The sequence below is a fragment of the Lonchura striata genome, chromosome 9 (assembly GCF_050655825.1).
Source record: "Lonchura striata isolate lonStrDom1 chromosome 9, ASM5065582v1, whole genome shotgun sequence".
NCBI lineage: Eukaryota > Metazoa > Chordata > Aves > Passeriformes > Estrildidae > Lonchura > Lonchura striata.
This window is the reverse complement of record NC_140711.1, coordinates 21147665-21164776: the sequence shown is the minus strand read 5'-3', so window position 1 is coordinate 21164776 and position 17112 is coordinate 21147665. Positions and strand designations below refer to the sequence as shown.

Here is a 17112-nt window from a genome sequence, read left to right as displayed (position 1 = left end):
AAGGAAATCTTGTCTTCACTTTAAAACTATCTGCCACATAGCATCTTTAGCAACAATCTGAAAAAGGCAACAAGCCTTTTGTATGTGCATGTCTACAGGCTTTTTATTATGCATTTGTGTCTGACATTAAAGACCTTTTTCAGAAAAAGACAGAGCTCTTAAGACATGTCTGTACTTAGAGTCTTTACCAGCAGTTCCTGATACACCTTTCTTGAAGGATGGGAAGAATAAAATACCCACACATCAGTTTCTTTAGGAATAGTTTCTGTGCTTTAAAATAGACAGAATATCTTAATCTGTATTAATCTTTGAAGAGGAAAAAAAAAAGTAATTTGCTTCATTGAAAGAGGTTTAAGCGATACAAGCAAAAACTTCTCTTTAAATTGAGCTGCCACCAGATAGCTTTATGAGGCCTCCTATGACAAAATCCTTTCATGTAGAAGCAAGGCTTAAGGCCTTGGTTTATCCCATCTAACTGAGGAGCTGAGGATGACCATATAGCTGAGTTAGGTGATAGCTGAGCTGAAGCTCAAGATCCTTACAATGATTGCTGGCTTGCAGCAGCATGACTGACATGAGTGCTGTCTTGGGAGCCAATTTCAATCATTTATAGATCTTTTCATGTGGACCAGCACCAGAGTGCCTTCCAGTGGCACTGGATCTTTGCCAGCAGTAGCACAAACTGTTTTTCTGTGGACTGAGCTGCTACATCCCCCTCACCAGCCATGGGCAAATGGAGGGACCCTCTGTGCAGCTGGGACGATGGGCTTGCTTTGACTCTTGTCCTTTCCCTCTGGTGACAGGACGCTGTGCCCGCTGTGGGGAGAATGTTGTTGGAGAAGGCACCGGTTGCACAGCCATGGACCAAGTCTTCCACGTGAAGTGTTTCACCTGCATAACGTGCAAGAGCAAGCTGAGGGGACAGCCTTTCTATGCCGTGGAGAAGAAAGCCTACTGTGAACCCTGCTACATTGTGAGTACCCATTCCTCTTCATGCCCTGATTTTAATGCACAGACATGGGAAACATTTATTTCTTTCATTGCTGTGGAGTTACCTTACAGTTAAAATCTGACAACCCTGTGGCAGTACCATGAGCAACAAGTTTTTTTATGGTCTTCAGAAGAACTCTGGTCTTTTCAGCTTACTGGGTGAGTTACATTTTCTGGTCTGACTTCCCTCTGAAATGAAGTGGACACAGCAGGAGAAAGAGCTGGGTTTTGTGATTGTTTCATCTCTGTAAGGAGCAGACTATGCAGTCATTTTTTAGCAGTAGTGTGGTTCTCAGCTTTCTGTGTTGAGAAACCTGATACCAAAATGGTTACAGACTGGACTGTGGTGCCCAATAAGATTAAGGAGGTGGGACGCAAGAAAGCACTAAAACTTCTAAAATCAAGACTTTTGCCTTGCTTGATGGAAGACTTTCTACTGAACTAAGGGTCTTTGGATTAGATATCTTTTGAAGCTTACATTAACCCTAAAATTTCATTTCATGCCTCCAACAAGGTCTTAAAGCAAACAATTAACAGTTGCTCTTGAGGAGCTGCACATTTTGACAGACTCCCATAACAAGTAGCTGGAACCAGTTGCACAGGTGCAAATTAAATAAACATCCCATAATGTGCCTGAGGCTTTACCTTGGTCTGACCTTAGCATCCAGTTTCTAAGGATTATCCTTGTAACTTAAAGTAAGAAAAGCACTGGAACATTCTTAAAACACTGACAGATCTTTCTTTAAACTTCCAGTTTTGAGTTCTTACAAACATTGGACCTAATACCCTTCCAGAATTGGATTTACACTTCTGAAAGTAAAAACTGATATTTTTCATTACATTTCTGTCATTCCAGTTATAATTAGAGCAATGATAGGATAATATTTCTGAAAATACCACCAATATCTCATTGTTCTCTCGATTTCTACAGAGCCTTCACAGTGAGATTGTTGCTGAAATATTGAATATAAAAAGGGAGGCTTGTGTCTTGTTTACAATGGCAGTGATAGATGGGCCTTGTTAAATTGATTTTAAAAGCTAAATGATCTTTTGGTGAAATATGTACCTTTTAAATAATTTCTATTTTTGTTTGCACTAAAATGATTGTGCCATAAAAAATTTAAGTTTCATTTTGTGGCAAGTTTAACCACGTGCAAAGCACTGAAGACTTTAGGAAGGTGCATTCATAATATAATTGGAGCAACTTTATGTAACTAGAATTAAACATTTCATTGACTTCAGGCTGGAATTGACTTCATCTGCTTGCAGATTGATACTTTCTTTTCTTCTTTTTTAAATCAAGCACGCATTCTACACCACTCATCTGCTTTAGTTTGGGAAAACATCTGCATTAGCCACTGTAGTAATGGTTTAAGATTGTTTAATCCCATTACTTATACACTTCATTAGCCTGAGTGAATTGTTGGCAAGGGTTCAGTAAACTTCCTACATTGGGAGATAAAAGGATAAAAAAGGAAAGGGAGAAGGATTCTGTTCCTCATTTTCTTTCAAATTTATCTTCTATCTATTTAAGGGATAAAGGAACGATAATTGCCTGGTTGCATCTGCGTTTGTATGTTCTGTGATACAGCTTTGCAGCTCTGAGTACAGAGGAAAGAGTAAACGTTTAATAGCTTCCTTTTATATAACCAGAAGGGGCCTTTAAATGTTTATCCATGCAGTCCAGAAAAACATGGTTATGGAGTTAACCCAAAACACGTCTGGATCCATCTGCTGCTGCACATGCAGGGGAAAGGATGGCAATGCTGAGGGGGCTACTACATATATGTATCTGGGCAGCTGGTACTGTGAGTGAAAAATGGGAAGGAAGCTGGCAGTCTGATGCAGTAAAGAAAAAAATCAAAAACCCAAGCACATATTAAACTATAAATGTGGAAGAAATAAGTGTTGGGAGCCTACGTCTCACTGTCTTTCAGAAGGCTCGGGACTCTGCTGTGTAGAAAGCCAGATCTATAAGGGCTCTAGGCTTCTGCCATCCACTGGCTTTAGGCCTGAGGAATTTGTGTCCTAGAGCATATGTCTCATTGATTTTTCAGTGGAATGAAGCCTGCATTGGCTTCAGTAGGATAATGAATGCCTAAGTACACCGAGGCTTTGAGCTAGGCTTGCAAGTTGTTCTTGCAGATGAATGAGGCCCTTAAATTGATGAGACACAGTCTGACTGTGTTTGTCTTTAGATGCTTTTAGATGTGTGATGCAGTTATCCTGAACTCTGAGAGTTAATGACCTGCTCAAAATCTAGCTTGTCTAGCCAGATTCTGCTGAATTGCGGCCTCTGAATATTTTTGTTTTGGTTTGGGGTTTTTTCCTCTTTCTTTTTGGTTGGTTGGTTGATTGGTTTTGGGGTTTTTTTTTGTGTGTCTAGTTTTTGAAGGTGGGTGGGGTATTTTTTGTTTCCCAAGGTCCCTCTATCAGAATATAGCTAGGATATTAGGAATCCTAGATCTGTAGAAAATAAGTGGGACTAAAGTCCTTGACTCAGATTCCTCTGGACCTGAATTCCCATGGAAGGTGCAGCAGATGTGACTGCATGGCTAATTCATGGCAGTGGCCAGCTGAGAAAACAGGATTCTCAGAGCGAGTAACTCAGTGAAACTTGTTTCTGGTCTACCTAATACACACTGATTTCTAGCAGACATCACTATTTTCCCAAGTCAAAAACTCTTGAGCTCTTATGCAAGTCATAGAGGCTTAATTTATATAAAGAAAATAAACTAATACTTCCCTTGTAACACTGGCCTATTTGTGATATATAAATTCTTGAAGCCTTTGATTATTTTTTAATAATTCGCTGGTGTGACTTGTGGCCTTATGCACACAAAAACTATGCACAAAAATAAAAATAAATGTTTTTCAACAATTAGAATTGGCTAATCTTCTCAGTTTGTTGTGTGACTCTTCTTAGCTGTGGTGTAGTGAAGCCATAATTAAGATTTCTGTGAAGAGCTGTATTTAATTACTGGTTAGTCAGTACCAAGCCTAAATAGCCTGCAGAAGGGGTTTTCTTTGTTGTTTTTGTTTCTGGTTTTATTTACCAGTGATCCAAGTAAGATGAAATTCCCCAAAAGTCTGAATTAACATCTAAGGAAATCAATCACCTGTTCGAAAAGAAATATTTTTCTTAATAGGAATTTGAGTACCAGAGTTAATTTCTTTCACACAAAAATCCTCCCACCCAAAAGCCTGTCACTATCATTTCCTGTTACATCTTTTGAGTGCAGTGAGTTCTGTTGCCAATGTGTTTGCTGGTTTTGCTCTGCGTCCAAGGATTCTTTCATTATTGATGTTATTTCTAAAAGAGTACCAGTCTTCTCCATTAAGACTCTTCTGCTGAACTAAAAGCAACTGTAAAATCTAAAGTGTTAATAGGAGACAGATGTTTCCCAGTCATGATGACAGTCAAGTTAACATTTGAAATACCCTCATAGAGTTTCCAGTCTAACCAGTGCACTGCTGCGCACGTGATGAACGCTGTGTCTGCAGTATGTTAACAGTATATTTCCCCCCTCCCTTACAGGGCAAATTACTGACAAAACAACATTTGGTTTGCTTCCTCTAAGTAGTTGAAGAGATTTTAACACTGGACTGAGAGCAGGGAAAAGGCTAAGCGTAATATCAGTGGAACTGTTGTTATAAAAGACTGAAGAGCAAGATGCTGAGCAGTGCCAGCTGTCTGCTGTCCAAATACTGTGTTATCATAAGGACTGAGCACAAGGTTAACCAGACACACCAGTCTGGCAAGAATGATGCCGCTGTTTTGTGAATGGGATGTTCTTTGATGTCCAGATAACTTTCTCCAGGATGTGGAAATTTTCCTCCATTCTTTCTCCCCTCTCCTGACAGTCTGGCTGTTGGCAGATGGAGATTTGCATTCTGAGATGAGGGCTGGGAGGCTGAGCTCCTGCAGTTAATTCAGAGAGTATCTTGTTGATGCTCCTGGCCTCTCAGGGTTTCTTCTGTTGTGTCCAAGTCAATGTGACCCACCTGAGAAGAGGACCATGGTGGGACTGGGAAGGGTACAAGAAAGCAGAAATAGCCAGGGTCAGATGAAAGACTTCAGAGAAGTGATGGGCTAGAAATGATGAAAAATTGATTGAAGGAGAAGAAAGAACCTCTCATTTCTGTCAAGCTAGAGCAGGGGATATGGTGGGTATGTTCTGCAGAGCCCTGTGGAGACCCAGGGATCAAGGTTTTATATTTCTGCTGAGTGCTGTGAGATATTGAGGACAATATCTTAAACCCATCCCCAAAGATCCCTTACATGGATTTTTTGCAGGTGAAGTTCATCTTTCCATAGTATTGAAGCTGAGGAAGTGCTTGAAGGAAGAAGAATTATGCACAGGAGTCTTGCCCTGATTATTGCTGTTACCCAGCTTTGAACTTGGGATCATAGTGCTCCACCTTTTTTCTTTTTTTTTGACTTCTCCCCCCCTCCCCAATTACTTGTTTTGTGAGCAGAAAAGGGTATATCTTAGAGGGTTTTTTTCCTCTTACAATCTTGTAACTTCCTGGACTATCAATGACTGTAGTTCAGTAGGAGAAGATAGTTCAGAACAGAACAGAAGAGAAGTGCTGATGTTTTAAGAAATGGTACAACAAGGGCCACTGCTGACATGGAGCATCCTGGGAAAGCTTAAATTTGCTAATCATTCTAAAATGTCAGTGTTAACTCAATTTGTGCTCATTGAAATCTCTGGTGAGACTGCTATTAGCTTCAGTGTGACTGGTGTTGTAAACCTCACCCTGTGTGCACGTGAGTGTGGTTGGTTGAAAGCTGTGCAAGAGCAGCTTCCTGCAGCACATAGGGTTTAAAGTGTAAGGTTGTTCCATGCAGTAAAACTACATCTATTTTTAAAAATAATTCAGCAATTTGTAAGCAGGGATTACAGCACTAATTTAGCAACTATGTAACAATTTAAATTGGACCAGAAAAGAGAAACTATAATTTAAAGATTTTTTTTTTTTATGATACAAGTTTTCTTCTTTTTAAAGTAAAAAGCCCTTTATTCTTGTTTTTGTCAAGCAATGTATTGAATTTGAGAGTAATTTATGGAAAGTGCTGCCAGCATGGTATTGCAAGTGCTCCACAATTTGAATTTAAACTGCTCAATGGGATCATTAAGACTATTATGCCTGCTTTCCAAAGAGTTTGAATTCAAAATGACAACTGGAACAAAAATATAAAATAAACTAAGGAGAAGTCACGCTCTCTTTGCGTGGTGGAATTTTTCTGCCCTCGAAATATTTCATTGAGATCAATGCTGCTCTTCAATCCTCTCCTAGAAAAAAGCTGGTGTTGCTAGTTTTAGTTCGGAGCTCCTGTGTGAGTCATCAGCAGCAGGGAGCTGAACCTGTGACCCGTGGATCGAAAAGCATTAAGGCTCAGCTCCTGTGGCACAGAGATGGAGCTGGGCTGTGCCAGGCAGCAGCAGGCTCAGCCCTGGATATTTCTTACCCTCAGCAGAAGTGGTCCATGGGCATAGCAGCCACAAAACAGGTCCAGATTTTGTCTTGTTCACAGGCATGTTTTATTCCTGCTGATTATTAGCGTTGATAATTTTGCTAGTCTGCACCCAGTTGGTAATTCCATGGAAAAAACATAATGTCAAGTGGAATCTGTGACATCTAATAAACTGATTGTTTGTAAAAGTGGTAAATCCCTTAAGAGTGTAACAGCCCTTTCTATTGATACCAGCCAGGAACAGCTGATAGAAAAAATAGAGACAGAAGGTGGAGGAGGAATAGTGGCTATAAGTTCAACTCTACTACTTTGAGTGGTAAATGTTCTTGTGCAATCAGGGCACAGATAGAGGAGGATGGCGTGCTATTACATAAGCTGCACCTGGAGCTTCCAGGAGCCCAGGTCTAAGAGGCACAAAAACATGTGAGAGAATATGTCAATGAAGCATCTTCTGTCAGAACTGGGACAGCTGAACTTAGCTGACCCTCTGGAAGACTGCATCTGTTTTTTCAGTGGCCTACCAGCTGTTACAGGGGATGGGTCATGCCTCTTATTTTGTCACAAGGCAAGGGAAAAGGTTCCTTTGCAGGGGTAGGTGAGTGGGGGAGTCAGCAGAGGTCAATATCCTCCTTTCTAAACTGGGATTATAAGAAAGGGGAGAAAGTGTACCATGAGATGATGAGGTAACGCTTTACAGAGGCTCCTCTGTAGAGACCCAGAGGCTCATATTAAAGAATACAAGGCCAATTCATCTTTCTGTCCAACAAGGACAGGACAAGAAGCCTGCAAATCAAGCCTGTGAGAAGGAAAATTCATAGTGTTCTTGGAAGACATAAGAGTGAGCCCTGCCAAGAATTGCACTGGGCTCACCTTGGTGATGGATTCTGAGACGAATATACCTTGGTGTAATTGACTTTCCAGAAAGCTGACTAGAGTGTTGCTTTAGAGGAAGACCAGCAATGGACCAGTTGTGGAGGTAAAGCAACTTGATGCTACCAATGAGAACAGTGTCATGAGTGGGATATTTTTGGAAAAGTACCATAGTGCTGGACAGCAGTTTAATAGATACATTTGTGTTGGAAGGTTGGGCATGAAGTGATGATTAACTATTCACAGATGTCTTGGTGGTGCAAAGTTTTGTTAGGTATGTATCACTTTTCATTCCTTTTCATGGCTGCTATTTAAAAATGTGTCCATATTGTGATGACTCCTCCTCCACACCCGAGCTTGCTTGATTTTTGTGATGGCTTGCTAGAATCCAGATCTTTCCTCCTATGTGTGTGTTGGCAGCCATAACAACTTGTAGTGTTGTCTTTGCCTTGTGCTTTTATAATTAGAGGCATTTTTCATATTTTGATTATATGAACTAAGCATTGATTTGACATGTATCATCTAGAAAAACTATACCATGGGAAATGAAGAGTTCTTAGTGACTGAAAAGATGATACTGTAAAGGACCAGCTGCTGCCATTTAGTGAATTTCTTGCCTCACGGGGTGAATTCCACTGACCAACTGTATATTCTTTGGAAGAAAATAGTCTCCCTCTCTGTAGGACTAATGGGATTTTATGGTTCCTGGCTATAGATCCACTTAGGGATCATGCTACAGTAGAGGGGATGGTGAAGTCATTTAGCAATGGATCTTAGCTGTGTGTTGAGCCTTTCCTATGGAACGTATCCCAAAGCCTACTGCCTTTGCAAGTGAGCAGAAATGGCTTATAAGGCAAGAATAACATATTTGTAATATCTTCCTCATTTGCAGTCAAATGTAGATAGTTATTGGCAACTTACAGACAGTGTTTACAGTGTTCATCTCTTTTCTTTCATCTGTTCTTCACCACCTCCTCAGTGAACTACTTGCTGCTTTCACCCTTTGCTGCCCAAGCAGCATTTGGAGATGCCACTGCAATAAACTCTCACTGTGGTGTGCCAGTGAGTGAAAGTCTTTGCCTTTGAAAAACTTCTTGGTAAACAGCAAGTCTATGGAAAAGGCAACAGCATTGTTTCCATATTGGAGATGCAGATCTGACCCTGAGAAGTTTAAATGCAGATTGTTTAGATCATGTCTCTCCATTACAGGAAGCCTTCAAGGACCCGTGGGACAAACATCTCTTTTCAAGGAGCGGTTAAGGTCTAGGCATGCACAGACCTAGGGATGTTTTTCTAGCCTTACTTGTTCCAGTTCTGAGCTTGAATGACATGTCCAGGACCATAAACACATCTTGCACTGTACAGCTCAGGTTTTTCATGCCCAAGTTTTCTACCTATATGCAATTCAGCTTGGCAAGATCTTGAGGTGAAGGAGCTACCTTTCTTTTCTTCCCCTCTTACAATCACTGCTGTTTAGAGACTGGACAGGAATAAGAACAAGCATCTGAAAGCTGAATGAGGGCTCTTGGAAAACCCAGGAGGGTGGAAGGTACCATGACAGCGTTCCTTTCCAAGTAGTCCTACTGCTTACTGCTTACTGTAACCCTGCATAGTTATTTGTCCATTCAAACTGCTGAAGACAATTATTCTGAAAAAGCTGTAATGTATTTGAAATTGGGCCTGTAATTTAGGTGTGTTTTTTCATCAGATCTGTATATTATGGAGCTCTGTCTTTTCTAATGCAGTGATGTTAAAGCACTGCAGTGTCCAGACATAAAACAATTGGAACTCGCTGAAGTAAACAAACCATTAAGTATTGCTTATTTTTACCAGTGCCCCTGTGCAGAGCTGCTGGCAAAGCATGCTGCAGTACCTGCGAGTAACAGAGCAGAATCTGTCCTGGAATGGGTGTGTTTGGATTTAGCAGGGATGGTTCCCTGAGCAGCCTTGAAGAGCAAAATCTTGTCTTGCTCAGTCTCAATTCCAGATGCCCTCTTCCTTCAGTCGAGACAGTGATTTGCAAGCCTGAGTGCCAGGGAGCCCAGCAGGCTCTTGCAGCGTGCCACTTGAGCCGTCTCCTTGGTGAAGCCCCACTCCAAGGAATTTGCTCTGGCAAAAGCTCAGCCTTTGAGTCGATCCTCCCTCTAGTGTCTGCCTCTGCTCTTCACTGCAGGACATGATTTGTGTGCATGTGATGTTTGTTTGCAGTGGGGGAAACTTGCCATCATGCACACAGAAACCCCAGTGGACTTGGGAGATTTCTGGTTAGAAAAAAGCCAAAATTATGGCAGTGTAAGGAAAGTACAACAAATGGAAATGGTGACAGGAGAAAAAGTTTTTTGATTTTAAGAGTATGTAGACTAGTACTCACGTAGGGACAAAGCAAATTGTAAGACTGTTGTTTCATCTCATCTGCATTGATTACAAAGCTATGGTCCAAGTACAATATTGACAGAAGAGATAAATAATCCAGTGGGGTATTTTGGGCAGAAGGAAAACCAGATTATAGCTTAACTCTGATGCTGTGGCATTTGCTGGGGACAAGAGATAATTGTGCAGTGGTAGGTAGAAGCCTTCACAGGAGCAGAGAGTTTGATGTGGTCAGTGAGGTCCCATGATGTGTGCCCATCTCTGTGAGGCCTCTGTGGGGGTCAGGCAGGGATGGCACCACGCACATCGGTGGGCATGGAACTCAGGGGGCATCTGGATAGCTGAAAGTGAGTGATGAGATCAGCGCTGAGAATGAGTGATGAGCTCAGCGTTGTCCCTGCTTTGCCCTGGCTGCTGTTTCCTGACAAACATTTGACACAGAAGCACCATGGAGGTTTTCCACACAACCTGATGCTGTAGCTGCCAAAGCAGACTTCCACGCAGCTCTCTGAGGCAGTGAGAAACTGGTGGCCGTTCTTATGTTACATGCCCATGTTTCAAAGGCTTTTGTTCTTGTTAAAAATAGAGCTTCATGGAAAGAAATAAACCAAGAGTCTTTGTGACCTCTTTGGTGTGAGGTTATAAAGCACAGATTTGATATTCTTTAGTCACTATAGGATGCTGGCCGTTGAAAAAAATCTTTGTATTGTTTTGATTTTTATTTTGTTATGAATGTGTTTAATGCTGCAGCTCATTCTATTTACATCCTTGCTGTTTGACTTTTTAACACAGAGTAGCCTTCCAGATTCTCCTGTCACTTAACATTCTTTATGTAGGAGTTTTTTTCAAACTGCTTCAAATATGTAAAAAGTAATGGTTATTGTGCCCAAAACCTAAACCAAACCCAGATATTTTCTGTTGTTTGTGATGGGAAACACAGCAAGAAGGGAGAAAAATAACAGCGTTGAAATGTAAATTAATTCTCAGATGTTATCAGGGATTGAGATTTTAAGTATGAATATTCCATTAGCTCCTGACTAGGTAGTTTTTTGTTTAAGGTTGTGCTTGAACCAACACACCATCTTGGCTTTCCACCAACAGAGATATCTGTGTAAATGCAATCTGTGCTCAAGCCAGACAACACTTAAAAAAATCTATTTAATATTTCCTACAGCAAGCCATCTGTGACTGGTCACATTTTAGGAAGCAAACGAACATCATAGCAATGTTCGCCAATCTCTTTGAGTAACTTCTAGACTTTTTAAATTAAATGTGCTGCCAAATATTTATGTTCTGTTGCGAAAAGAAAAATATTTGTTTGACATCCTAGTCTTCCTGGCAATTTGCAGTTGGTTGCTCCTCTGAGGAGCTGTGCTTTTCTCGTGGGTGCTGCAGGGCCAAAGGAGGATGTGGGAATCCCTAAAGGTGCTTTTTGGGCTCCTCAGCAGGGGATGGGGGCAGCTGTAGCATGATGTGGCTCTGTAGGGGCTGAGAGAGGATGAAGCCTGGGTCCTCCCGTGGAGGGTGTGACAGGAGCAGGCTGGGGACCAGGCTGTGCCCGTGCTGACACTACGGCTCAGAGGGTGGTGGAACAGGCACAGGTGGCCATCACAGCATTCCTGCCAACATGCAAAAGGCTCAGGAGTTCCCAGGAAAAGCCAAACCACTTAGCAAGATGTCTTCCAGAGCATCTGCCACAGGCACTGCAGCCATCACCAAGGCAACCAAGTTGCCAGAATTTAGCAGCAGCAAAACAGAAAAATTAGCGATGGCCGAAATCATGGCTGCTAAATGCCCTGATGGAGCTGAGCTGTGCTCGAAGTCATATCTAGAATTTAGCAATAATTTTCAGGAAAAGTCTTGTTTTTTAATGCTGTTCCACAGATTTATGACTGGCTTAAACTTCATCGTTCTAAAGTAGTGAAATGCCTTTGTTTAAGGGCTTGGAAATTGGTGTTATCCTCTTGCTACATACAGGTACTAATAAACAAGTAAAACATCTAAAACTGTCCTGAAATAGTGAATTCTGTTTTGGAAAGGCTGAAATGTTCTGAAGAATCCCTGGTGGCACAGCACCAGTTTTTACCAGTTTTTACCATTTGAAATGGTCCATATAATTTGCCTGTACTTTCCACCTTGGGACTGTTGCAACCAGCAGAAACCCAGGTGAATTATCAGCCCATAACCTGTCCACATGTGTGTGTCACCTATAGGAACAATGCCATACATAGAACATGCATATTCTTATATTCTGGAAAGAGGCCCTTGCAACAGAACGGGGAGAGAAAGCAGTCCTGATTTGCTCTATTACCTCTGACAGTTTTATTTTCACTGTGGCATGGCAATAAGATTAAAGTTTTATGTAATATCACCTCCATCCAGACAAAAAAAAAATAAAACCTCTCCTCTGTGGTACTTAGATTTCAAACTCTTTTTATAGAGCCTCTGCATCTGTTAATAAAGTCCTTAATTCATTTTGAACATTTTATTGTCACTTTGGATAAAAGTTTAATCAGATAGAATTATTGCCCTTCTAATATTCCCTTAACCTTTGCATTTTAGACTTAGACCATATCATTTAAATTTTAAAATCACTCTTTTATAGACTTGAATGCTCCCATCTCTTTTTTAGAGGGTACTTTTGCTCAGGAATGCTGTAGTCTGTCTTGAGGTCATGTGAAAACTTTAAAGGCTCTAATGCGAGCACTGCTCAGTTTCGACTGAAATGTCTTGCATGCCCTATTAATTACTTTAATGGTGACATGCTGGTTTAAGGGAGTTCTTTATTAATGCCACTAAATCTTTTTTTTATTGTTGTTTAAACACTTTTCTTTCCTTTATGTAGATGTATTTAATCCTTTCTGTCTTTAAAATAAATGAGTGCATAACCACACAAGATGTTTGACATTTCCATCTTTCCATCTCAGGAGGATGTAGGGAGGATTTTGCTTCCTTGTCCACGTCCCACCAGAGACATGCACATCTGTACTGTCTGTCTTCATGTGTTAGATTGTTGTGGTGGAAGTAATATTTGAAATCTGATCTCGCTCTTTCCAGAAATAATATACAATGAATTTGCTTTTACTCTTCCAGGATGTTGAGATTGTAGAGGTCACTTTGGTTTTTTTGCTGGTAGTGCAGCACTCCCAGTTCAAGAGAGGATTTACCTATATTTGAGCCTTTTCCTAGTAAGGAGGACATGTTGATTTTCTCTCCTCAACCTGAGCTAAATAAGAGTATTCTAGTAGTCCATTTTTACTTCAAAAATGTATAGCATTCACTATACTAGATTATTTATAGAGCAGCCCTTTTGCTGAACTAGCTAACTGGTAAAACACTGACATCCATGCCTGCAGCTGGATTCTGGTCTATCAGGTTTCTGGTTTTTTTAAGGTGAAATCTTTTACAAAATGCCTATTCTTGATTCGTCTTAGCTGTAGATTTTCTTGGTCCTGGAAGGGGAAGCAAGGTGTGAGAGACAAAATATCATCAGGACCTGAAGAAACTTTCTCAAAAGCACATAAATGACTGAGGAATTGGCTGCTTTTGGTTTGCTAACCCACTCTTGACAATGAGACTTAAACTCTTAGCAGTAAGTCATGTAATTCTTTTGTCACTTTAGAAAATGTTATGTCTCCAGTAAGGTTTCACCATCAATAGATGGGACTCATCACATTTGAGATCTATAAATAAACTTCACTGGTTTTAAAGAAAATCAGAATGGATTGTTGAAAATCTCATGAAAAGGTTTCACCAATAGCAACTAGTTTTTTCTTTGGTGAGGGAGCAGTGGTTTAGGGTTTGGGGTTGGGGTTTTTTTTTTTTTTTTTTGTTTTTTTTTTTTGTTTTTTTTTTGTTTTGTTTTCTTTGGACAAGGTATGACAGCTTGTGTTACACTGCAGGGTTTCTCTTGACCTCCCCTCTCCCAGATGATTTCCAGCTCCTAAAAACATCTGTGCCCAGCTGGGTAATAGAGTTTCTGTGCAGCCCTCCATGGCCAATGTATATTTGTACCTACACACAGATTTGCACAGGAACAATCTGGAAGGCTGAATTAAATCTGAAATAATTTGGCATTTGCCCAGAAAAGGTATTCCTTTCTTTTGTGGACCTTCCCTCAGGTTTGTCCAAATCAGTCTTCAATTATCAATAATACATTTTGCTCTTGGGTGGGCAGAGCCTTTTGCTCACAACTGCTACTTTAATTTTGGAAGCAGGCAGCTCACTTATGCAGTTAGATGGTACTAAAGGGTACCTTTTGCATTTTCAAACTTTGCTAAATGGCACCCTTTGCATTTTAGAATAAGTAGCTAATTAAATGGCAAGGCTGAGTGCTGTTTGAGCCATGCGTTAGAGTCACTCCAACTTAGATAAGGAACTGGATCCCATAGTCTAAGTTGTGGGTCTGCTCCCACTGATCCCATTTAAATGTTTTCTTTAAAACTGAATCCGATGTGTAGTGCCCAAGCCATTGTGGCTAATGAAAGACATGAGACATACACCCTGTCTCACAAAGTGATCCTCTTGAGTGTGTGAAGAATCTAGACTGGCTTGATCAAAAGAATTTTCTATTTCTGTTTTTTAAAGTAGAAGTAAGGAAAATTCAAGTTAGTTTTAGTGGAATTTCCCTAAAATTAACTGAAAATCACAAAACATACTTTTCCCCCCTCTAAACTTGTTTCCTTCCCTTTTCCCATGTGGTTACCTTGTTTATTTTTTAAATAAATAATCATATTTTAAAGCAGTATAAATAAATTGCAAAGTGTGCTCCAATGGGGTAGATAAATATATTCCATCTGCTGGGGAGTGATTATTAAATAATTCACCAGTGGCAAACCCAGGAGTGGTTATCCATTTTTCTCTCATTCATGGGTAATTTTTTCTACATCCCGTAGGAGCTCATTATGTTTTCTTTGTACATAATGTTTAATAATTTTAAAATCTGGCACTAACCCCTCCGTCTACAGATTCTTCATTTTTTCCTAAGTATTTGTGCATGTGTACACATGTATGTATTGGCAGAGGAAGATATTTGTTTTCCTTCTACCTTTTTTTTTTTTTTTTTCTTTTTCATGTGGAGAGAATGTGAGAATTTATGTATGAAGTGAGGTGGGAAGTTGGAGGCAAATTTCCTCCAACTGTGCAAGGGAGTTTCCTCCTGCACAGATGGTGGATGGGTCACTGGTCTCACCCTTGGGTGGCAATCAACAGAACTTCAGGGCTGTGGCATATGTTCATATGTATAAACAAAGGAATAGGAAGCAAGGTGAGGGAGTGGAGCATTTGAAGAGCCCTGTCTCCTTTTACTCAGTGTTAGGAAGAATTTGGTTATCTTCTAAGGGACCAAGAGTGAGCCCAGTGAGCCTGGTCTGTGGATAAGCAGTAAGCTATTACCTGATTGAAAACTGGGGCTGTATCCCATCAGTGGAAAAATTGCCACAGATATGGGGATTGGTGGGCTTTGAATCTGACCTTAAGGGAAGAGTTCAGCTCCTGGTAACAGACCCAAAGGCCTCTGTGGGCTTTGATCAGGCAGGGTGGGCAGCTGGGCAGAGGACTGGATGGGGCTGGCACATAGCAGGAGGCTGCACACAGTCAGGAGCTGGCACCTCCAGTGCTGGATCCCAGTTCAGAAATGGTCGTGTTCCCATGACTGTGTGTGCTCCACAGGGCAGGAGGTGAGGGACCGCCATCCTGTCCTGCAGCTGCCTGGTGCCAGTGCCCAAGGAACTGTGGTCAGAGCTGGGCTCTCCCCCAGGCTGGAGGCAGATGTTTGCAGTTAAAGGACAATCACTACCTTGGTGCTGAAATGTGTAATTAGCCACAGGAAATTCTTTCCTTAGCTGATGAAGACCGGAAGGTAAAAAAATGTCTCTTAATGCTTCTGCTGTTTTTCCTTGGGAGTTGAGTCAATCTGGCTGTCCTCACAGAGGGGAACAGCAATACTATTCCCCAGCAGGTAATGATCTCTGTTGTTCTCTTGTACACGTCTAGATGTCCATACTGTTGGCCAGAAAGGAACAAAACCCTCTCACTGTGAGGTAGGGAGCTGTTTTATTTCTCTCTCCCTCTTTTTCACATTCCCTGTAGGCATGTGCAGACTCTGGGTTTCAGAGGCTGGGCTCTGTACTAAGCAGGAGCAAACAGCTTTTCCCTGGGACAAAGACCAGATCCAAACAATTTGGTTTTGACTATAATTTCCATATGATTCTTGACCTGGAAATTCCTCCTTTTTTTATTCTGCTAATCCCTTTTGAGGGGGGAGAGGGGAAGTAGTCCAGGTGTGAATTAGCAGAACCTTGAATATTTTGCTTGTTTGTGAAGAAAGGCTCTTCTCTCCTTTGCACTTCCCAAGCTGATATTCTGCACATTTACATCCCCTATCTCCATCATAGTCAAAGCCCGAATAACACATTCCGTGACTGGTTTCTCTGCAAAACATGAGTTTTGCTGTGCTCGGTATAGGAACAGAGTGCTGCAACTACTGAGGCTGGTTCTGGCTCTGAGCTCCCTTCTCCATCTCATTTCCTGCTCCAAATGATTGGTAATTTTCACTCCTAGAAATGATGCTCCAGGATGGAAGAGCACAGGGAAAGCTACTGTTCAGGTGAAAGAACAGTGTTAAATGATGAGATTGAATACAAAGTTCCAGAGCAAATGAACAGTGTCTTGTTCAGCACTATGGGCACGTGAAAGAAGTTGCACCTTGCAGAGCAAGGGCTGGAGGATAAGTTGGGGTGTGCTGGCCAGTGTGCCAGCTGCAGGAAAAGTTGTGTGAACTGGAGGTTTGTGGAACTACTCTAAGTTAAACCTCAAGAAACTGGTGCCAGGGAACAAAGAAACGAGCTGTGGACTGGAGTGGTGTTTGATGGATCTGTCAGGAGCTGGGGAGTGCAGAATTACTGCCTTGCTGTCTCCTCTGTGCCCAAGGCTCATCCTTACATTAGCAGTTCTCCAGCTGTAGAGCACAGGAGACACCTGTGTTCTTGCAAACCCAGACTGCTGGCACTTCCATCAGGGATGCTGTGGAATTCTCTGCTGATTGATGTTCTTGATATTAACCAGAGCTGAGCACTGCCACTTGAATGGAGCAGGAACAGCAAACTGCGTTCTCTAGAAACCTGAGCTTAGGCTGTAGATAGAGACGTTTCCATGATGTCCTTTTTTCTTCTTACATGCACATGCTGCCTCTCCCCATGGACCTTGCTGTCATAATTTTTGTGTGAATTTCCTGTCCATGATGGTGATCCAGTTGCTCTTTTGCCCTCTGTCAAGCACATTCAGAGAGGAGAAGTGGTTGGCTCAAATGGGCAGGGTAAATCCAATCTGGGAAGCTGCCTGGGGCTTCCCCACGCCCCATCCAAGGTGTCCATACATAACCCAAGCACTTTTTCCTGCTG

General features: G+C 41.4%; 1 protein-coding gene across 37 annotated transcripts in view; it reads left to right on the top strand.

Moving 5' to 3' along the window:
• Positions 1–17112, top strand: part of LPP (LIM domain containing preferred translocation partner in lipoma) — a 352923-nt gene that overhangs the window by 294222 nt on the left and 41589 nt on the right. For all 37 annotated transcript variants that reach the window (XM_085587199.1, XM_085587213.1, XM_085587195.1 and 34 more), the window contains one exon: positions 804–973. In XM_085587199.1, coding sequence (XP_085443325.1) covers positions 804–973 — 170 coding nt within the window. The remainder of the gene's footprint in view (positions 1–803; positions 974–17112) is intronic.